Consider the following 24,274-nt stretch of genomic DNA (forward strand, 5'->3'; position numbering starts at 1 on the left):
AGGTAAACCCGTCACTAGTAAGATCAGACCATAAACTAATCACACTGGACATCCACATCCTCACCCCACCCCCAGTCAAGGAAACCACTGAAAAAGTTTTCAAAAGCAAACTTCACACTTCTCAAGACGGAGGTGGAAAGTTTCAAAGCCCCCTTGCTAAAGGATAATGCTGCCCAAACCGCAGAATCATTTACAAATGCATTCTATGAGCACCTACAGGAATGCATGGATCGAGCCATCCCAAGTAAAACCAAGACACACTCCTCCAAAAAGAGGAAACCAGTCTGGGGGACCCTAGCCATAAACAAGCTATACAACAAAAGGAGGAAACTATTACATGATAGAGTAAAATCCCAAAAAGGGAAGGCCATCCCTGATCAGTATCAGCAAGAAACTACGATCCCTCAAAAATTATCAAAGGCCAGCTTCGAAAGAAAAACTGCCAAAGACTCTAAAGATAATCACAAAGCCTTCTTTAGCTATGTCAAGAATCTAGGTGGCAACTCTCAGATCTGCTCTGAGCTAGTGAAAAATGGCAAAAAATACACTGAACCAACTGACATTACCAACATGCTGGCTGACAGGTTCAGTGCAAACTTTACCCCCCCACCCCCAAAACAGCCCATGTCCATCCCAGAAGAATGTAAAGCTCCAGACATCACAGACACACAGGTGAAAACAGCCCTTTCCAAAAGCCAAAAACACAGCATCAATGGGACCGGATGGTATCCCAGGCTACGTCTTACACGAGCTCCAAAATGAACTAACCCCTCACCTAAATTCACTGTTCAAACTCAGCCTTACCACAGGCTATGTACCCAAAGAATGGCGTACAGCAACAGTTATCCCGCTCCACAAAGGAGGTGCCACAACGGATCCTGGGAACTATCGCCCTATAAGCCTGGCTAGCCTGGTCTGCAAAGCTATGGAGTGCATCATCATGGAACTCATTAACAGAGACATTGGGAACCTCCAGACACAGGACCCTACCCAATTCGGCTTTGTTAAAGGCAGATCTTGCCTCCTAAACCTAGTTGACTTCTTTGAAACAGTTACCAATGCCATAGATGAGGGAAAGGTAGTTCACACAGCCTACCTGGACCTCGCAAAGGCCTTCAACTAGATTCCCCACTCTGGCATTATAGATAAGCTTACCAGCTTGAACATTAACCCCTATGTCACGCGATGGGTTGCCAACTGGCTCATGGATAGAACTCACATGGTCAGAGTTGCGGGTGCCATGTCCGACTCTAAACCGGTTACAAGTGGCATCCCATAGGGCTCAATCCTGGGACCCCTCCTATTCGGTATATACTTCTCTGAGGTACAGGCAAGCATGGGAGGACTATGGCTGACCAAGTTCGCAGATGATTGCAAACTGGGGGCCATAATCAACTCTCCGGCTGACACAGACATCCTCCAGAAGAGTCTCACAGAGATGAATACCTGTTGTCAGAATCGTGGCCTCAAACTAAGTGCCAAAAAGTGCATAGTCATCCCCTTTGGGAAAAACAAAGTGCCCACGAACTACCACATACGTGGTAATCCACTAAGTATGGAAGATGTAATTAGGGATCTGGGGACCCAAGTAGATAGCAATCTCCCCTTTGATAATCACATTGCCAAAGTGGTTAGAAAATCCTTCTATGTAGCCCACCTAATCACAAAAGGGTTCACATCTAGATCAAGAGAGGTTATTGTGCCCCTCTACTTATCATTCATCAGGCCCATAATAGAGTACAATGCCCCATTTGGGATGTACCCTACTCGACACCTGCAACAGCTGGAAAGACCACAGAAGTATCTCACCAAGAGGATCGAGGGCCTCAAACAGATGCCCTATGCAGCTCGACTAAAGAAACTCCAGCTCTACTCAGTTGCTTACCGCCTACTCAGAGGTGATCTCTGCCTGACGTACAAGGCCATGTCTAACCCGGAATTAATGGACATGCTCCACCTCAAGAAAACCAAACCTCTTAGAACCACACACTCTATGGATTTAAACCTCAGCACAACAATAAATAGGACAGGCTGGAGGGATAGATTCCTGTCCCAGAGACTACCCTCGCTCTGGAATAGAATCCCAATCTATGTTAGGCAAAGCCCCTCACTGACTCTCTTCAACAGAAATCTTGACGAGTGGATGGGAAATCATAAATTTACCCCTGGGATCACTTTAGTGGCCCTGCTGGACAGAGGCTCAGGAAACTAATCTAAAAGGGAGGCGAAAGCCAACACATTCTGGCCAGGCTTATAAATGCCCTTGGGCAGATAGCCTAGTGCCTACCTATGAACATATGTATATGTGTGTGTGTGTGTGTGTGTGTGTGTGTGTGTGTGTGTATATATATATATATATATATATATATATATATATATATATATATATGTGTGTGTGTGTGTGTGTGTGTATATATATATATATATATATATATATATATATATGTCAATAGGTATACATGCACATATTTACATATATACTATAGTCACATACTTAAATATCTATATTTATCTCTATCTACATAAATAAATCTGTACGAGTGTGCACGTATATGGGAGTATGCATCTATTCATTTCTCTTTATATATGTGTGTGTGTGTATATACACATCAGTACATCTATATGTGTATATATATATATATATATATATATATATATATATATATATATATATATACACACACACACATTATATATGTATATATATATATATATATATATATATATATATATATATATATATATATATATATATACACACACACACACACACACACATATGTGTGTGTGTGTGTGTGTGTGTGTGTGTGTGTGTGTGTGTGTATATATATACACACACACATATATGTATGTATATACATAAACACACATACGTATATACATATATACATACTCAAACACAAAAATACATAGGTATATATCTAAACATACGTGTCTGTCTGTGCCTTTGCCACACACACAATCTAAAAATCAAAATCTCAGAAGTAAAAATGCAGATCTAAAAAACAAAAAAAAAAATCAAAACACAAAACATCTAAAGAGAAAAAATAAAACCCCTGAAACACCCATGTGTGGGACTGTGCCACTCTTGCCCCCTTCTACTTATACATTTTAACTCAGAGACTGAACAACAGCTGGGATAGGGCAAATTTTCAATCCCTGCTGTACTTCAATCTCACATAATGTAATGCTGGCACAATGTAATCATCTGAGTATTCGATCATTTGTGCTGGCATGAAAAAGTTCAACTAACTAAAGCCTTCACACACACACCTTATATTATACATAGGTAGAAATATTCATCTTTAGTTATTTATCTTTATAGCTTACATATATAGATTGAGATATAGAGGTAAACACATACAAAATGCTCTGCAGACACTTTTGTTGAACTCATACAAACCAACAATGAAATATGAAATCAAACCATTAAGTAGTAGAATTGTCCAGTAAAATTACTGGCACGGGCAAAGGTACTGAATTTACATTATGTAGTATGATAAACCTTCCACATATTCCACAAGAACAAGAAATTGCAGTGGATCTCTCTAAACCAGTGGGAGTCTTTCTGTGTGAACTTGCAAAAAGTGAAGCTTATTATGTGACAATCCTGTTCAGAAGGGTCCTTACATTCCATAAGCACTCTCATACAACATCAAATCACAAAACAACCTACATTGTTAAGTTAAATTGCACTGTTAATATAATATACTGCACTGATTATGGTGTACAGTAATGGCAGAAACATTTTATTAGATTAAAGTTCTATACGGATAAGAATCTCATGGTGCACCGTGACGTTGGTTGTTTCCTTGGTCACACTCTATATCACAGTTAAAAAAAAGTTAAGTTTTTAAGTTAAATTCACCTCCAGGATTTACTTTAAGAAGAATACAGTTGTGAAGGTGTCATCATCTAATGAAAGACATATAAAACACTCTCAGTGGAGCAAGACTGGAGGAGCGAGATATATAGCCTCACTGAAAATTGATGAAAATTAGATACTAAATAGTTAACTGCATTAAAGAAACTTCAAGAGTGATGAAAAATAATGAATATGTCTTGTGACATTTAACTGGATTGTTTATTGGACACGTGTAACCGCTGGCAGTAGCTGAAATGGAAAATAGAATTTTTGCCTGATTAACAAGTCAGATAAGGCAATGGAGACTGTTGGAAAGATGAAAATGTGGAGCAGGAGTTTGGTTTCTACAGAAAAATTATAGAAAAAAATAAAGATTACCTGGAGTAGTTACATGAGGTGAAGGAATTAACTAGCTGGTGTTTTATTTATTTATATTTATTACCTGGTGTAAGGCACTAATCACAAATGACTAATTTTAATGTCAGCACTTTTTCTGTTACTATTATTAAAACTAAGGTAATACAATAGTAAGTTTTTCAAAGATATTGTTAAGTGTCGGAAACTCTGCTTTTTACTTGGAAGCCTAGCGTAATTCTTGTCAGTTTGTGCTATTATATGAAAAATGAGCCTTAAGACATTTGTGCCAACCAAGTAAACTCACTGTTGTGGCTGGGCAGTAAGCATATGTAGCCAATAAGTATTCTGAGGCTACATTTTAATGTCATCTGCAGAACGTTGTGGGCATTAAGGAATAAAAACAATGGAGATTAAAATAGAGACTGACTTTCCTCCTATTGTACTGAAAGCATTTTTGCCTACTGGAATGTTAACATTTACAAAGGCAGAGCAGGCAGTGGTTGTGTCAAAGTATTTTCCTACACATTAGTCCTGTGGCCAGCAAAGATGACTTATACAAGTACTGGTAGACCAAGGAGTTTTCCAGAAGTGTAACAGGAACAAAAGGAACAATGCAACTAAAAGAAAAAAGGAGACTGTTTAGCAGGAGCAAGATGGTCTTAGCAGAACAGCATTTACTGTTGAATATACACTAATCTGTAAAGAGATGGATATTTTTGCATACTATGGAACAATGTAAGAAGAAAGACTGTATGGTCTAGTATAGTTTATATGGCTGCATTTATTTTCAGAGTAAATACAAGAGTTGGGAACATGTATGCAATACTTATAGGGCCTAGGGAAGAACTTTTATTATGACTTTGTAAGATGTTGTAAGGGCATTCCCAGTAAGTCTCCTGAATCTGTTGCTGCTGTTCTGGCAGCAGTCTGTTCCAGGATGCTGAGTATTTCCTGTACTGTGACTGGAACATCCCCCTCCTCCATGAATGGGCTCTTTCCTTCATTCTAGGCATTCTGTTGCTTCTTTGCAGCCAACTTGGTTGAAAAGCTGGTTGTGTTTGGTCCAGGTGCTGTGTCTAAAACAAAATACTTCAGATTTATAACATACTGGTCACAACAAATGGCCCGGTTTCAGTTACAGACATCTGCCTGAGTTGGTGGTAACTTAGGTAGATGTAGAAGATCCCACAGCACTTACAAGAAAACAGTAGAGAGTTCCCTAGCATCTTGGTCAAACTTCTTCAACCTGCATTGGTATCACTTCAGGTATGCCCTACAGGTAGACCACAAGCTTAGTGGGCTTAACCCGGACAATAAAAGCAAATAAATAATTTTTCACCCTTATATTATATTATATACAATGCAGCAAGCATTTACTCAAACAAAATTGCGTACAGCATCCTCAAAAAGATACCACAGCCACCAGAGGAGAAGAACAGAACTGGGGACATGCAAAACTATGAATCAAGAAACTGAACTGCAACAGAGTTTTTTTTTTTTTAGGAAGGTGCCTAACAATCAATATCTTAAAAGGAACAGTCTGGCTGACCAAGTAGTGTCCAAAACCTTGCACTCCAGAAGGTTCATGATGTGCAGACATGGTAGAAAAGTGTATCTTAACTCTGGAATAAACAAGTCGAGAGAAGGCTAAACTGAAGACTGTTTCAGTTATGGGCTAATTCTCAGTGTCCACAATGTGTAGTTTACAGAGTAAAGCTTCACTCTTTTTTAATTTCTCCGAATCTTTTGGGTTTCTAACAGGAATGGACTCCATTCCTAAGTCAAAGTACAATTAAATTTCATGAAATTAGTTTTGTTTCAATCTTTGATGTCAGCCAGAAGTGCACTTCACGGTACCCACAATGTGCCCAGTAATGACTACTTCTGCAATTCGTATGGAGTTACATGTATTGGTAACATATCCAAATACAATTGTAGATTCTTTTTTATAAGACCCATTGCTTCTACTATGGTTGGAACTGTCTAGGTATCTTTCTTCCACATTGCTCTCATTTCTGCCCGCAAATCCTGATATTTTATGACTTTCTGTCTCTCTATTTGCAAGACACTGTAGTCACTGGGCGTGGCAATTTCAATGATCAATGCTACTTTTGTCTTCTTTTCATGGACTACTATATCCAGTTTTCTAGCATCTATCTTTTGAACTGTTCGTAATGGATGATCCCATGTGATGTAAACTTCAACATTTTCTATGATGCTTTGTTGTTCATGTTTCCAGTGTTTTTCAGCCACTTCAGTACCATAATGTTTGCACAATCCACAGTGCAACAAGCTTGCCACATTATTATGCCTTTCAGTATACAATCCTTCTGCCATTAGTATGTCACAATCAGCAACAAGGTATGCGACTGTTTCCAATTCGGTTTTACAAAACCTACATTTGTCTGTTTCTCCCACATGTTCAATGGACTTTGTAAACCCAACATGTATGCAGCCCACTACCCACTTGGGCTGCCAATATTAACCTTTCATCTCTTGGTTTAAATTCACCTGTCCTTAACCATTCCTGCGTTCATTCCTGATCAACATGAGACTCTTTCAGATGTTTTCTATACTTGCAACTATATTCTCTCATTATAATGTTTGCATTGGATATGTGGCAAAGCTACTGCAATATACAGCCAGCTACATCTGCGGTGGTGCCAGGTTATACAGCCAGTTACATCAGGGGTGGTGGCAGGTTATACAGCCAGCTACATTAGGGGCAGTACCAGGTTATACAGCCAGCTACATCAGGGGGAGGTGCCAGGTTATACAGCCAGCTACATCAGGGGCAGTACCAGGTTATACAGCCAGCTACATCAGGGGCAGTACCAGGTTATACAGCCAGCTACATCAGGGGCAGTGCCAGGTTATACAGCCAGGTACATCAAGGCTGGTACCAGGTTATACAGCCAGCTACATCAGGGGAGGTTCCATATTATACAGCCAGCTACATTAGCAGTGGTTCCAGGTTATACAGCCAGTTACATCAGGGGTGGTGCTTGGTTATACAACCAGCTACATCAGGGGTGTTGCAAGGTTATATAGTCAGCTACAACAGGGGTGGTGCCAGGTTAAACAGCCAGCTACATCCGGGGCAGTGCCAGGTTATACAGCCAGCTATATCGGGGGTGTTAAGTTACACAGCCAGCTACATCACGGGCGGTGCAAGGTTACATAGCCAGCTACATCAGGGGCAGTGCCAGGTTACACAGCCAGCTACATCAGGGGCGGTGCCAGGATACACAGCCAGCTACATTAGGGGCGGTGCCATGTACTGTGCCTAAACTACGACTGCGCAAAAGACTAGGCAGGATTCTAGATAAAAATGTAATGCAGGAGATGTGCCACAAGAAAGATAAGGAGCACATTGAACATTTTAAACATGTATTTTATGTACCACCCTGAAATACAGATGGGGCTTAATGTCCAAAACACAGCACTCAAGGGGAATAGTAAATTCCCAACAAAAATCAATGCAGGGCCAGTGCTAAATAACTAATAAGGATGCTTTGTAGAAAATAATGAATAAGGATGAATCCCAGCCTCTGACACTGCATAAAACATGCAAGCCTTCTGAACTTTTTGACATTCAAATGTATTAAAAAACAAATGTCCTAACTAAAGGAGATGCATATACAATCATTCTGAGTTTCATTTTTATAATAAGATGGTACATACTAATATACATACATTTAACATAGTTTACAGATGTGTCTAAAGCCAACATATTCTGCCACAGAATACTGCAATACTTTATTAAAATACCTGAGCAAGCTGGTGCATTTCTAATTTAGCATCCATTGGCTATATATTTAAAAGGATAGTAAAATTACTACAAAATGAAAAACAACTTCACGTAAAAACAAAGCTAAACCCTACCAAATGTAACGTAAAGCTTACAGTGATACCACTTCATAGGTTTCAGCAGAATTTATGTTTAGAAAACAAAGACACAGCAATATATTTTAAGGAATCAGTACTTACCATTATAATCTCTGCCTTGTTTTGGGTGTATGTTATCCTCAGTAAATATCTTATCAACTAGACCCAACACAACCATGCGTAAAACATGCTGGAATAAAAAAGGAAACATTATGAGAAAAGTGAGTACAAACGATGTTAGCAAGTCCATAGCATTAAGAATGCATTAAAAACAGACATGACGTTTGAAAAAATTATATACCAATATTGACAGACATTCTTTTGCAGTCCTGGTCAGAAAAAGGTCAATGTTCTCACCAACAAGAATCTTTCACCAAGCAATCCTAGTGAAAGCAGACATCTCTGCTCAAGTCAAACAACCATTCTTTGCTATAAAAAAAAAAACATGGGATATGTTTGTTACCTGGGCACTTCGAGTGATGTCTTCCCTCTGTTGTCTATCCAGATGACCAACTGCATCAACACAGTCTATTTCACATGGATCATAAAGACCTGGACCATCTGCAAGAACATATACAGACAATTTCACTTTTTGTTTTATAAAAATTTTGGTATCCATTCCTAGAAATATCCCAAAGAACTTCAGCATAATGAGTGTTTCCTGCTGGAAGCAACATTTTTATTTCAGAGTACTAGGTGATCCTGTGGAGAAAGCAGGACCTCAAATTAAGGCAATGTTTTCAAAGAAGCACATATTCCATAAAGCCCTAAACACCACACCCTCAGGCCAAAATGATAATGGATTCACTATGTCAATGCATTGAGATTTTTGCAACATAACACAAGACTGTAACAGAACTACTGTTTTGGACTGAATGAAATACAGGGTTCTAGATTTATATACTTAATAGAAAAAAAAAACTAAATTTTACTCCTAGCTGCAGGCAAAATAAATCAGTTAACAAATGTATATGTAGGCCTTTCTGTACACCTAAAAAGAACTGGCAAAGGTACAGCACTCCAAGACCTGCATATTGATCTGTAATGGTCGACTAATTTAATAAAAAAAGCAGAAAAAATACTCTAGTATAAACTAAGGCTGTTAAATCTAACTTAATGACAAACTACAGCAATATTAGCAGACACTCATTATAAGATAAGCAGTACATATGGGAGATGTTACACAGACAGGAAGGCCAAAACACAGTCAATGGTCATAGCCAGCTCTAGTACAGAAAACTAAAGTAGTCATCACAAGGTCCTTCCAAGGGACAGATCCCTGTATATGTATTGAGATAACTTAATCTGGAAGGGGCACACTACAGAAAAAAAAACACTGGTAGGAAGGCAGAGATCACCAGCTAGCTTCTGGCTACTTTCCTAAATAAAGTTTAGAGATAGGCACCTGTCCCCTACCCTTGTTAGGGTGACTGTTCTTTAACAAAGCAAAAAGACACAGCCAGAAAAAATATACAAAATTCCTTGTAAATGCAAACAGCAGTTTGCAAAACATTCACACAAAATGCAGGCACTAGTCATATATTCCCAAAGAATTAGAAAAGTGTCAGAAACAGTGCACATTTTATGCAAACCTTCCCAGCAAAACCCAACAATTTTAACATCAACAAGTCTTCAAGCAGCAGTTTGGAAAGAAAATGCTTACCCTTCAACTGCTAGTATCAAATGGAAGTAAATCAGAAAAGCAAGAATTATCATTATTTTCAAATGGCCAAACAGATAAACATAATACCTTTAGTGTTACCAAAAGTTATTCAATGTAAGTTTATGATAATCTGCTAGTGGTCCAGTATTCACTTTATATATATATATATATATATATATATATATATATATATATATATATATATATATATACACACACATACATACATATATATGCAACTATGAGGTTGGTTGTTGTTGCATCTTTCAGCTTTTCCCGGTTAGGGGTCACCACTGATGCACAACCTTCAACGAAGGGACGCCCATTCACGCATGTCTCCCCACAGAAGACGCTTTAGCTGAGAATCGAACAGGACAACATCTTACTGTGAGGCGACAATGCTACCGCAGCACCACCACGTTGTATGTCTGAGTAAAAGGGAATATGGTGGCTTGCCCCTGCCACATAGGGTGTAGGGGGTTTGGACCGGTTTATTTTTTTCTTTACTTTTTTTTTTTATGTTTGACCACATGAAGACATATCTGATTGTGGTCTTTCAGTTGTGGCTTTGTCCAGGCAGTACTTGACAAATCATGGTAGAGTTTTAAGTTTGGGGGCCTTGCAAAGCCAGAAAGCACTTTGTAAACCAATCAAGAAAAGAAAAAAAGCACCTAACTGGAATCCTGCCACCTGCTTGTTATCACAGAAACTTCTGGTGGCACTGTTTATATATAGAGATAAACATCTACAAACTAGATACACAATATCCCTTTGCCCAATATGAAGGAAACAAACAGTACTCCTGAACTTTTTATATGATCAATAATCCAAGGCCAGAATGTGTCTCCAGGTCCTCAGTACTCCTGTAAGTAAAAAGAATTATAGTCTTCAACAGAAATGTATTCTGGGGCAGTACAGATAAACTTTCTCTCAAACATTTCATTCTATACAGGTATTCTGGTTATACTGGACAGTTGTGAGGTGCTCGCCACAAATAGACAAAATTAATGGTTTCCATGACCATCAAGAGTCTATCTCCCGTTCTTTCCAGCATGAGCTAAACATGAACCTGTCAGATTGCAGCTAAAGCACCAGGACAAAAGCACCAGGAGAAACAGGACAATGACTGAAATGCAAAGCTACAGCTAAAGTCTAAAAGCGTCATCATTAGTGTGTGTGAAGGCTGTCAGCCTAGCTAGATAGAATTTTGTAGATAATTCTATATCATTTGTAAATATTAATACAATCCATAGGCTTGGTTTACAAATGTAAAGAGAACTATATGTTATGATTAAACTACATTGTACTGAGCTTCAAAAATGTAACCACAGTGCACTCTGCTGGAAGAAAACTGATAAAGTAAAGCATTTTATGACTGTTTGATCTCAAGCTCGGAGACAGGATGTCTGGACTAAGGAATTATTTCCATTTTCTTAGGACAAGAGTTAATTACTAGATTTTGCATGTAAAATGTATTTTTTTTGCTGTGGCTTCTTGCAGGTGCAGATTACAAAGAGAAATGTAAATTTTGAGTTTCTGCGAGCCTGGGAAACTAAATCAGAACAAAACTGTTAATCTTGAATGACTCAGATGACTCAGTACTGTGTTATATCAATTTAAGAGACTTCCAGAGAGAGACAGAGCATTTTTTTTTTGCTCTGAACCTGAAATACATCAACTCACTGGGCTGTAAATCTGTTAATGCTCTATTCATTTAGAACAGTGACTTCTCTTGGAGATAAATAGAAATAGCCAGATTAATCTAGCTGTTTTCTATATTTATGTCAGACTATTCTACAGTATTATTTTAAAGCATTTTCCAGCGATTTCTGAACTCTGTAATGTCATTGTGTTGAAATAATAAGTATTGTCTTGTGTTTTTATTATTAAATATTATTAAACCTTTCAACTGTGGCTGTTTTGTGTAAAGGTAATTTAAGCTCTTATAGTACATTGCATGTATTTGGTGATAATGTCCAAGCCACTCCAACAGCTTTAGTGCTGGGTCACACTTACTATTTGGATAACAGTAATATTACAGTGAAATTGGTCACCCTTTGGGAAGGGCATTATTACTAGCTGATAAGAGTAGTTGGTGGTAGTGATTACTACCTTATAACCTGGCAGGAGGGGGCATAGATGGAGAGCCTGTGCCAGCCTTCCCCAGGAGTGTCTGTGTGTTTGTATATAAACACAATCTCAGTGTGTGCGTGTCAGTTACTTGGGCAGGGACATGAAGCACTGGTTGGACAGCGAGGGTACTGGAGGTTTTGGCTTGACTACTCGGCTGAGATCTGAAACCTATAGCTGTGCCAGTGGGGAGTCTTATTGGGGATCTGAAGAGAAAGGGAGAAACTAGGCCCAGACTGGCCATGATCTCTGTGTGCTCATAAGGGAAATTGTACTTTACTGTATGTGTACTTTATCCTTCACAATGTGCGCGCCCCCCACTGGTGCTAGTGGTGAGGATTGAGGTTCTTTGATTACTGGGCAAGTGCACCGGCGTCACACTGTATATAAATCATCATTGTGTACACCACATGTAACTAATGTATCTTAACTTGAGACAACCATTCAAACTTTCTTGGCTCCAGTGCAGGCAAAGAGCTGAAGATAGTAAAAGCAATCACCAACAATGAAATCTTGGTAGCAACACACAAGATTTCTTGAATTTCAGCTTTGTGGAATAGTCTGTCTAGGGGAGAATGTACAGGTAGGGGGAATTGTTCCTACCCAACTGATGAATGCTCCTCAGGAACATCATGCAGATTTATTATTTTGTTCTTAAGAGAAACATAGTATTTCCAAATCACCATCACAATTACACACAGCTGTTAGAAGTACTCTGAATATGGCAAAAATAAGGCCTAGATCAAGTAAACTGCATAAAACAAAGATTCAAGTGGGAGCTGCCTAAGAGTTGAAAAGCATTTTTGTGCTGCACCCATGAAAGACCGAAATTATATTGTCTATGAGTTTTCTGGGCCCGCCCCAAAATGTGTGCCACCTTATCTCAGACCTGGAGCTCTGGCAGCCAACAGAAAGAGTTACAAAGCCCCCAGTGGATTTTGTAAAGCTACAACTGAGTAGTACCTTACTTACACAACAGGGGATCAAACAGACCATTAGGAGATATGGAACCTAATTCTTTTAAAGCCAATAAACAGCCAAGGGAATCAGAAGGGCTGTTCTACCCTTTTCTAGAGGTCAGCCGGGGAAATCAGAAAGCTTGTGTATGGCTACAAAACCTTTAACCTTCCGGCCACCCTAAAACATTCATATGAAGTTGTACAACCTTGGGTCATCTATCCTGAGCTGTATGTGAAAGTAAGCATCCCATGATGTGAAAAAATAATTTCTATTTATCTGCCTATCTGAAATGATAGTCCAGGACAAGGACAAAGGCAAAGGTCACAAACTAATAGGCTTGTAAAGGCCCATCATAATTTAATAAGAATCATCAGATTCAGCAGCTCCTACATCTATTCTGTCTTCAAGGCCAAATGAACAAGTTTAAGTGCAACTTCATCATGAGGACCAAAGAAAGACAGCAAACATAAATCCACCATAAACCCTACGTTATGCACTCTAAAGAACATTTGCAAAGTAAGACAGGAAGCCTAACCACATCAAGCCAAGATGGCAATCCAAAAAACGGACTGCACTGAAGTGGTCTACAACTGCATTTTTTTTTATCTGCAACAGCCAATTACTGAAAGTCTCAAAATGGAAAACCTCTAACTTGGATCAGACTCTCTGAGTTGAGCATTATGCAGGAGTTAAGTTGTCACTTTAAGACAACACTGAACAAGTGTTTAATTTACTAAATGTAAGTGCAATAAAACCAGTGACTCCTCCTGATGTCTGTGCAGATGGGTAAGACTATGGAGAGTCAGGCTACATACGACTTTACTAGTAATAGGAATGACATGGACTGAATGTTAATCATGGGAATTATTTTCTGTATCCTATCAAAACACTTGAATCTACATGTGCCTGACTATCTTCATTTGTTCCAGTATCAGAAAGAACCTTAACATTTGATGTTTCACTGGTAGGCAGGCACAGGCAGAATGGTTTGTTTAGGAAAGACGCAATCTCCACACAAGTGCTGAATTGTGATTTGTTAGAATATCTGGCTACAAATAATGGAGATTGGGGCGAGAGAGAAGAAAACAGAATAAGAGTTGGCTCTGCCCATTAAAGGGCAGTTCAGTTGTGTTGGTGCAAACAATCATGAAAGTGCTCCCAATAACCCAGGCCTTGACATAAAGCTCTGCTGACCCTTCAGCTGCTGCAGAGTTAGCATGGTGCCTCAAGGTAAATAAATCCAATAGGTCTCTGCAGAGATAAGACATGAATCACACAGCTGCAGAGTTTGCATGGTGCCTCAAGGTAAATAAATCCAGTAGGTCTCTGCAGAGATAAGACATGAATCACACAGCTGCAGAGTTAGCATGGTGCCTCAAGGTAAATAAATCCAGTAGGTCTCTGCAGAGATAAGACATGAATCACGCAGCAGAAAGAGGCTGGTGCTTTCATGCCACTTGGGAGGCAAACTTCGGATTTTGGCCTCGTACAATAAAGATCTGTCACTTTCCATCTACTGTGATGGCTGGAAGTTGTATGCAGAGATGCCATCCCTTGACAATGGTTGGATGTGTCCACACACCCTGCTATGTCATAGTTGGCATGCACAATAAGGAAGCCAGCCATAAATAATGTACTATGCAAGCCTTGAAATTCTGTCCTTAATATCATACATAACATCTGCACATTCACTTGCCTTGCCTTGTCCAGAATAGCAGTTATGTTTACTTACATAGTCAGATTAAAAGCCGCAAAGTCAGGGATATAAATACTTGCTTTCTTAGCCAGCCTAGAGCTATAGTCTCCCTGTCTGAGGAAGAACAACACCTTAAAACATGGAGGTGTGCACCAGTAGGACTGCAGGTGACAGCCTGTGAAGTATGTGGCTGAACTAGAACAATATTTACCTTACTGGGTATAGGAGCCATCTCCTCTGATGAGGTCCAGGTCTGCTTCTGAGATTCTTAAGGATCTATGATTAAAGGTACCAAAGAAGTGAGGACAGTATGCTTACTTTAAATGTCTTTGGTGGATAAACAAAATCCTGACAACCTCTCCAAACTTATGTACCTCAACAGCATAAGCTCCTCCTTCTTCAGATATTCAGGGACACAGTACAAACAGGCTGTAGTCCTGCAGAAAATGACTAGCTTGGAGTAACTCTTTCTTTTCAAAGGGCTACCATTACTGTCTCAACTTTATGTAATGAATTTTTGAAGACTTCTAGAGTATGGGATAGTGAATTTCAAGCATACAGCAGTTTATCAGTGCAGAGATGAGGAAAGCAATTGAACAGATCCCTATAAAAATTGGATGACAGAAAATGAGCAGCCAGTGAACATACTTTAAGCTTTCTCTATTTTTTTTGCCATGGCTAACAAGGACAGATTGAAGGCAGAGAACTGACTTGAACAACAGAATGAGTATTCGAAATTCAAGTCAGTTACAGAGATCTAAAAGACAGAGCTAAAAACTGAGGTAGCAAAAGTAACACCTTCAGCACTATTCCACCTGCCCACTACAAAATCAACATCCACAGTGTCACTTCAGCATTAAGTAATCCCATTTCCTACTGCACATTTCTGCAGTACCAGCACTGAAGTCAGACAGTGATACAGCGGGTGGGGAATTTTGCTGTGTATGACTTACATTTGGTAAAAACTGGAGAACAGCAATATGCAGGTAGATAAAAGCGTCAACAAATGAAAAATTCAGTCCATGACAGGAGTTTGCTGCTCATTCATAGAACTGTTTTTAATGTTTGACTTCCACAGGGTTAAATAGTCTGCAGGCCACAGAGAGCTAGCTTTTACACACTGAACAAGCCTGAAATGTGTCATTTTTCTGGAAAGGTTAAATCACATACCTGGCAGAAGAATTCCTGAAGCAAGGCATTCCAGGACCCTTCGAAAGGCCATTCCTTCTCCCATTGGCCGGCTGGCTGTACCAATAGCTTTCTCACATATCAGTTCAAGAGGCTGAAAAAGAATTAAAAAAAGAGTGACTTGTGTTATTAAACACTGAAACACCTTAACTGATAACCACTCCAACTGCATACTTTAATGCAATATGGTTTCTACAGAAAGGAAGATACAGAAGTTTTCATATTCACAGGACTCTCAGGAATTTTAAGGCAACCAAGCCTGATGAATATTTTCACCTCGTCAGTAAGCACTCTTAGGGTGCCCATCATGTCACCTAGGTCTTATATGAAGGATTACAGTGTGTCATACCACTTAGTCTGCAGAGGTAGTCTGTTCCAGAGGTTGCGAAAGAACTGCATGGTGAATCTGTCACTTCATCATGTTTAATTTATCTGCTGCTGAAGATTAAGGTCCCTGCTTCTGGTATCTGTGAGACTATTAAACTTGTGGAGAAACAAGAGATTCATCACACCTGGGTCTCTAATAGCAAGGAAAGCAATGCACAGACCTCCCTCAATAGTCTATAAGATACTGCTTAATGGGACAGTATTTCCAGAGTCTCTCTCAGTAGCTCAGGGTCCTTAAGCTTATGATCTTCTTAGTTAGGGACTTCTAGAATATTCCTAGCTGTTGTATATGTCTACTGAGGTACCTTGCAAAGGAGGCATTATACCCACTAACTATCCTAATCATTATAGTCAGCATTGACCTCTTTAGAATTGGATGATATTCCGTTGGCAATTAACTGTGCCAAGTAGAAGGATTTACTGACTACTGTTGAAACATGATGATCAAAAGAGAGGGAATCAACCCATGAACCAAAACACCCCATCAATATTTTCATTTTAAAGTGGAGTTCTGTCTGTGCCATATGCTGAGGTGAGGGGTTGTTTACTAAATGTGATTACTGCACATTTTTGCATTTATAATCTGTGCCCATTTTATGTCTGTATGTTTTTGCTGAAGATTTAGGGTATGGCAATAACTCCCAGTTTGCAGTTATCTACAAGCTTAGTTACAAATCTTGGTTTCTAGAATGGAGATCAGAAAAGCATATGCAGAAAAAGAGGTGTTCCAACACTGAGGCCCGGGGACACCACTGGTTACCTTCATACTTTCTGATGGGATACCTGACACCTGCACTGTGTCGGTTCTGTCATTTAATCAGTTTTGTATCCAACTTACTAAACAAGGACCCATCAAGCTTACCTGCAATACCAGCATAAGGTATGGTGTCAAACACATTGGCCAGGTCAACTTTTCTGCTTGTTGTTGATCTTGTCATTATTAACCATTATATGAACTCAGCCTTTTTTCTTACTAAGGCACTTTACGGTTGCTACAGTTTAACATGCTTTTTCTGTCTTGCTTGAACTTGCGAGTTCACTTATCCTGAATGTTGTGTATAGCTGCTTGCAGTTTAGGGGTGGGTGGCTTTCTTTAATCATTGGGCATGCATCTCATGTGTGTTCCTGTGGTCGGAAGATCCCTCATATGATAGACACCAGAAGGATATAATTTGTCTAGGGGTAGAGTAATATCCCTTGTCAGTGTGAAGTGTGTGCAAAATTTTCCTGCTTTCACTCTCCATCACAGAAAGGGCAAGTTATGATTGCATTTATAAAAGAAATCCTTCCCACTTCAAAATTCTGATATGAAAGACTTTGCTGAACCCATTATATCTTCAGCCTCAAGACCAGCTGTTCCACTAACCTAACAGTCTACAGAAGAGTCAGTTGTTGTGTCTCTTAAGAGAAATAAATAGTATTAGCATCAGTATATCTCCTTCCCTTTATCTGAGTGATTGGAAAGAGTATGGAACCTTTGGTTAAAGAGAGTCCCATCAAAGTGATTAGAAAATCCATGTCTTCTATTACTGTAAAGGTTATGGAGAAGTCTGCCTTCCCAGTTATATTACACATTATCTCTCCCTATGATGCACTGAATGGTGATTTTCAATTTCCAGTCACCTTCTCTGTAAAGTACGTAATGAAACCCCCCGACATACAAACTATCACATATCAAAACTCACCCACACTCTTCTTTACACATCTAAAGCATTTAAACACTACCTGCAGGTTTGATAGTTACCCCAAAATATCCATGTGATACATTTAATCATGAAATGCAGTATCTGCAAAGCTGAAAAATATTTTCCTGCGATGGTGAAACGTGTGTGTGTGTGTGTGTGTGTGTGTGTGTGTGTGTGTGTGTGTGTGTGTGTTGTACAAGTTATAAAGGAGAAAAAAGTTTAAATGAGTGACTCAGCCTGACAGACAAACCTGCAGTAGATTTAGAGCTCTATGTACCAAGCTCACCTGCAGCATGTAACAGATATGTACTCAGTACATCAGTTAATGTGAGAAACCCCTCTTTAGTGTGCAACTGCTAATATTTTCCTTTCTGACATTCCCAGCTCACTAAAAAGTATTTCATGCCTATACCTGCCTCCCACCAGTACAGTTCACTGGCTTATGAGGGTATATCCACCACCTGCACTCTCCAGCTAAAACCTCACCAAAGACTATTAGATATGGCAAAATGATAACAAGTACTGACTGCAGAAGTCATGTTCAATAATCTCCTGAGAGTTATCCTACTGAAAGTAAAGTAGGTAGCCATCTATCCTACCAATAGTGCAAACAGAAATCCATTACCTTACTAATGACAAACTAGATATCACTTATCCTACTGAAATCGAGAACAGGTGTCCATTACCCTAGACTCTGAAAGCCTTCTGCAGATGAGAAACTTATGGGAATAATCTCAAGCAATGCAAATACAGTATTCTGAAAAAGACAAATTATTCTGAAAAAGACAGTAGCTAGAGGTGTATACATGAATGCAAAGGTTCACAAAGCAACCCTAAAACAAAGTGCCAATGGAAGCCCAACCTTTGGAATCATAATCTAAGCAGTAATGTTTGGAGAAGGAATGCAAAGACAACTATGTGGCTACACCATAAATATCCACAATAGTGATGCAGATGAAACAATCACACCTATGGAGGGGTATCTTTCATGGCATTAGCCAGAGTTTAACATCCAATGCCAAAAGAAAATGCAGTTAGCAATCCCATTAGCAATAGGTTTGCTTGGCAAAGTCTCTTTACCTGCTGCAAAGGACAGGAAAGACTGAGCTGTGCTCCTGAATATATGCAACCTGATGAAAAAATGAGTCAATATCACAAATCTGGAATAATAACCACTCTTTCTGCCTTAGATTATGATCACAAAAAGAAAAAAAGAAGATAAAGGGACATGCTTTCTTTGTGAAAGACTGAATACGGTTCCTACCAACGGCACTCAGTTCATAAGATTTTATAGCTAAAGGTAATTATTACAAAGAAGTCTTCCATCTGACTAACACCAGCTTTGAGAGAAAACCATATGGGAGACAGAGGGGACAGGCATGTCTGTAAATTATGAAGTTCATATTTCAAGACAGGTAATTCTCAAAAACAGACAAAAAATAGAAACCTTGTTTAGCCACTCCTGGGTTAATACTGCCCCTAAATAAGATTGTGATGCCCCTCTCACATGGGATAACTAAAGATCATGTGAATCAAAATACCCAATATAAGTCAAGTTGACATAAAAATTAACCAAGGCAGTACAGGGCAATTCTCTTTCGAAATGCAGAACCTGTTGTTATACACTTCATCTCAGCGTATGTTTCTTTGAAGTGTGTGGTTTGAAGCCCCTTGATGCGGAGCACTGAATGAGCACCCCAAACCTATGTGATAGTCTTTTACATCAGTGTATGGGGCAACTTTAATAGAGACTCTGCACTTACTTGCATTGTTCAACCACATCACACTGTTTTACCTGAGCCATTTAATAAATTTACTGAAGTAAAAAGGTATTTCAGTGACCATGCAATAATGTCCACTGCATGAGGTAGCTTATTCAGCAGTGATACACAACCACTCTTTTTCTGCAGTTGTTCAAAACCGCTGTTACCACTAGTTACTAATAGAGATACCAATGTGGTTTTCTAAGCTGTGATTTTTTTTTTCAGTTCAGGCAATAATGGTTCATGACTATGTGGCCGATCAGACATTTATTTATAAATGGTCCTACAAAAATCAATCTTCTTCTTTTGGCTGCTCCTGTTAGGGGTCGCCACAGCAGATCAACTGTTTCCATTTCTTCCTGTCCTCTTCATCTTGCTTTGTCACACCAACCACCTGCAAGTCCTCTCTCACCACATCCATAAACCTTATCTTAGGCCTCCCTCTTTTCCTGTTACCTGGCAGCTTCATCCTTAGCATCTTTTTCCCAAATATACTCTGCATCCCTCCCCAGCACATGTCCAAACCAGAGTAATCTTGCCTCTCTGGCTTTGTCTCCAAACCTTCCAACCTGGGCTGACCCTCTAATATACTGATTCCTAATCCTGTCGATCCTCGTCACACCCAGTGCAAATCTTAACATCTTCAACTCTGCCACGTCAAGCTCTGACTCCTACCTTTTTGTCAATGCCACTGTCTCCAACCCATATAACATAGCTGGCCTCACTACCCTCTTGTAGACCTTCCCTTTCACTCTTACTGGTACTCGTCTGTCACAAATCACTCCTGACACTCTTCTCCACCCACTCCATCCTGCCTGTACTCTCTTCCTCACCTCTCTTCCACACTCACTATTACTCTGAACTGATGATCCCAAGTACTTAAACTCATTCACCTTCACCACCTCTACTCCCTGCATCCTCACCATTCCTCTATCCTCCCTCTCATTCACACACATATATTCTGTCTTAGTCCTGCCGACCTTCATTCCTCTTCTCTCTAGAGCATATCTCCACCTCTCCAGGGTCTCCTACACCTGTTCCCTACTCTCACTACAGACCACAATGTCATCTGCAAACATCATAGTCCACGGGGACTCCTGTCTGATCTCGCCTGTCAACCTGTCCATCACCGTTGCAAATAAGAAAGGGCTCAGAGCTGATCCTTGATGTAATCCATGGCCTTTTCTAATATTCACATGAAAATTCTGGTGAGTGTAATGATACTTGTCTAGGCATATTCTCTTCCATCTCACAAGGCACACAATTCTTCACATGTATTTTTGATTTCTTCATCTAACTTTTACTACCACATCACTTTTGCTTTTGTACCTATTGCCTTTATTTTAACAACTCCGGGTTGACATGTATGAAGTTTATCCAATATAGCCCTTCTCAGTTTCCATGAAATATTACTCAAGTCTTTTTCCACTGCAAGTCTGAATCTTATTTTACAAAACATTTTTAAGCTCTCATCAATGTTTGATGGCTAGCTTTCCATCACAAAACTCAGCACTCATGGAAATCCCATACTGGTTCTAGTTAAACATACTATTAAAAACTCTAATAAGAATGCATTGAAAATGCTCTTCAAAGCGTTCACATGCTGTGTTGATTCCTTACATGTTCATAGGTGAACACTAGGCTAACTGCCTTGAAGGACCATCTCAAGCCCAGTCAACAACCTAAGGCCAAAATCAAACCCTGTATCCTTGTATTCATCAGAAGATGACCTCAATGACCATGCCAAACCCAACCCTTGTACATAACTTCATCTGAAATTTCTAGCAATAGAATTCTAGAAAGTTTATCTGCACTACTACGACTCAGAATATTCTACCTAATGACTGTATTCAAGTATTATGAATGCACACCTCTTTGCATGTCTATGTACTGCTTTATGACCTGACTGTTCAACTGGGGCAGGAGGGGCACTGCTCTCCACTCCCTTTCCAGAGTAAGCAAGAAAAGAAACATGGCCCTTAGTCATAACAGGCTTGTGGGCAATTCCCTTACAAGCAAGGCATCTTGTTAACAGCCAGGTTTAGCTGAAATAAGGGAACCTCATAATTATACTGGTAGGGCAAAGTCTACCACTCTACAGCTGGGTACTTCATCACCATAAGAAGCACCGCCATCAGTAGCCAGCCAAATGGAAAATTCACAAAAATGGCTAATATCAGCTCTATGTGGTAAAGAGATAAAGATCCAATTAAAACCCTGGTTCAGTTACCAAGTCCAGTAATGGAATATGCAGCAGTGAATAGCTTACAGCCTTCTAGATTGAACACAGCTAGGTGTATTGGGATCATGACATCTGCAGTGGCTTGTGCTGAGAGACAGATGCAGGTAGGTCCACTGCAACTGACACATATGCAGTAGCTTGCTCAATCTACTGTGCTACAGCTGGTAGTGATGCATGTGAAAACATGCCTGTATCTGTCAAAATCATGACAGAAAGGATTAGAGAAACACACAAAATCTGAGCAGCTCAAGGATAATGGCCCACATAAGCCTGACACTCATACAGCTGACTATGTGATGTCATGACCAGTCAATGGGGAAAGAATGGATCAGAAAGTTAAAAATGTGGCTTGATGGTCTAGGTATCGGGGCCAGAAAACATAACCTATATGACACCTTCCCAAGAGGTACAGAAGAGCCCAGGCATTCACCCATTTCAGCAACCTTTCCCAGGCTACTAAAGCTATGACTTCCAGGGTCCTCTCAGCAAACAAGAAACAGACAATAGCGAGTATCCAATGTTACCCTACTGAAGGAACCCCAGGGCCTGCAACCATATCTGAACCGAAGCAAAGGCTAACAGGAAACTCCTCAACTAAACAAGCAAAGAGGTCTAGGAAAACATGGAGCCAGGTGTGTGTGTGTGTGTGTGTGTGTGTGTGTGTGTGTGTGTGTGTGTGTGTGTGTGTGTGTGTGTGTGTGTGTGTGTGTGTGTGTGTGTGCTTTTGACATTACCTCCCTCACTGCTCTTCTGCAGGTCTTTGATTTGGTTGAAAGCTCTACCCAAAGAGTACACCAACCTACAAAAGAGGCAGCTAGAGTGACTTGCTTCATCTTAAATAACAGGTGGTACCACACTAACCAGCAGACACCCCTGATGCTGTGGTCAAGGGAATAGCCTTAGTACAGTCTAAATTAGAAGACTATTTATGTCCACTAAATCAGCACTCAGGGGAACAGATGACAGAAAACAACATCCTGAGTTTATGTTCAAGCCCACATTCTTCATTGGATAACTCCAAGAATATTTCCACATGAACAAAGATGCTGCTCCCAGAGGGTCAGCTATGATTGTCTGCCAAAACCCTGTAACTCACCATCAACAATAATGATTAAAGGCAGACTACACATTCTCCCCTCAGTACTATCAACTAACAGAGGTTGTAGGGTGGGTTTGGAATAATGGTTAAGGCCTTCGCCTCAGACACAAAGGTACAGGGTTTGATTCTGACCTCAGGTTATTCGATAGGCCTAAAATGACTCATCAATGTCTGTTTCTACGGCAAATACTGATATCTTAATTTTGTGGTGTTAATTCACTGGTTTGATAGTTCAAATCCAGAGAGGGTGCCATTTGTGTGACAGTACAGTTGTTTAAGTAGCCTATGTTCATGCTGAGAGACTAAACACAACCAACCCATTGCAGTTCAAAAAACTGCTAAAGATCTATTTAAATGACAACTGATTATGCTCCTCCTCCTCACCAGGCTGAACTTATTTCTCCCCTCACCACCCTCTCTGTCATTACTGTCCTCTTTCACTATATTTTTACTGCTTCTTGAACTGCTTCTTGAACTTATAAAATTATAACTAAAAGAATTCATATGTTGCCTAACGAGCATTACTGACTTGCTATTCGATCCTATATTATGCCTTATTCTATGACTCTGAAAATTCTACTGACTCTAATGACTTTTTTCATTAAGTGTAACTGTGATATCTATTATTATGTGATTTATGTGAGCTTTGTTACTAAGTGCAACTGTGATAATATGTTATTATACAATTTTATGTGATCATTTGACAATTTTTGTAATATTTTAATACATGCTATTATGTTGATTTTATGTGGAGCTTTCTCCCCAGGCCTCCGCTGAAAATGGGAAACTTGGCCAGTTGGACTGCTCCGGTAAACAAATGTTAAATAAATAAATAAATTAAAACAAAGTAGAGTTAACATCAGAAATGTACATTTGTGGGTTGGGGTTTGGCACAATGGTTGAAGTGTTTATCTTGCGGACATAAGGTAAAGGGTTTGAGTCTCACCTTTCAGAAGCATGGCTAGTCTTAAAGGCCTCCTGGAATCATAAGCCTAGTAACAGCCTATGAGATACAACTTTAATCCCAAGGTGGCAAAACAACAATATATAACATGTGAAGGATCAGTGACCATCCCACGGACAAGTTAACATCTTGAAACTCTTACTTTCTCCTGTCAGTCATAACGACCTATCATTTTGTGACTGAGCCTCCCGCTCATCCCTGTCTTGGTCACTCCCTTAAAGTCACCATATTGCATGAACAAAGGACTTCCTGTTTCCTTTACCTTTTCATTCACATAACTAGGCTAAATGAGCATAACCAGAGGGCCCTATGAAGGTCTAAGTTACTTAGGCTTCCTATGTAAGGAAGCAGTGAAACTCTCTCTGAAATAAAAGCATAAAACTGGGA

General features: G+C 39.6%; 1 protein-coding gene across 6 annotated transcripts in view; it reads right to left on the reverse strand.

Moving 5' to 3' along the window:
• LOC122811791 overlaps positions 1-24,274 on the reverse strand; it is a 188,738-nt gene that overhangs the window by 123,502 nt on the left and 40,962 nt on the right. For all 6 annotated transcript variants that reach the window (XM_044083896.1, XM_044083868.1, XM_044083860.1 and 3 more), the window contains 3 exons: positions 15,730-15,841; positions 8,574-8,671; positions 8,213-8,300 (listed from right to left, as the gene is read on the reverse strand). In XM_044083896.1, the coding sequence (XP_043939831.1) occupies positions 8,213-8,300; positions 8,574-8,671; positions 15,730-15,841 (298 nt within the window). The remainder of the gene's footprint in view (positions 1-8,212; positions 8,301-8,573; positions 8,672-15,729; positions 15,842-24,274) is intronic.

Source organism: Protopterus annectens, chromosome 1.part1 (genome assembly GCF_019279795.1).
Source record: "Protopterus annectens isolate FY-2018-M chromosome 1.part1, PAN1.0, whole genome shotgun sequence".
In the NCBI taxonomy this organism is placed as follows: Eukaryota; Metazoa; Chordata; order Ceratodontiformes; family Protopteridae; genus Protopterus; species Protopterus annectens.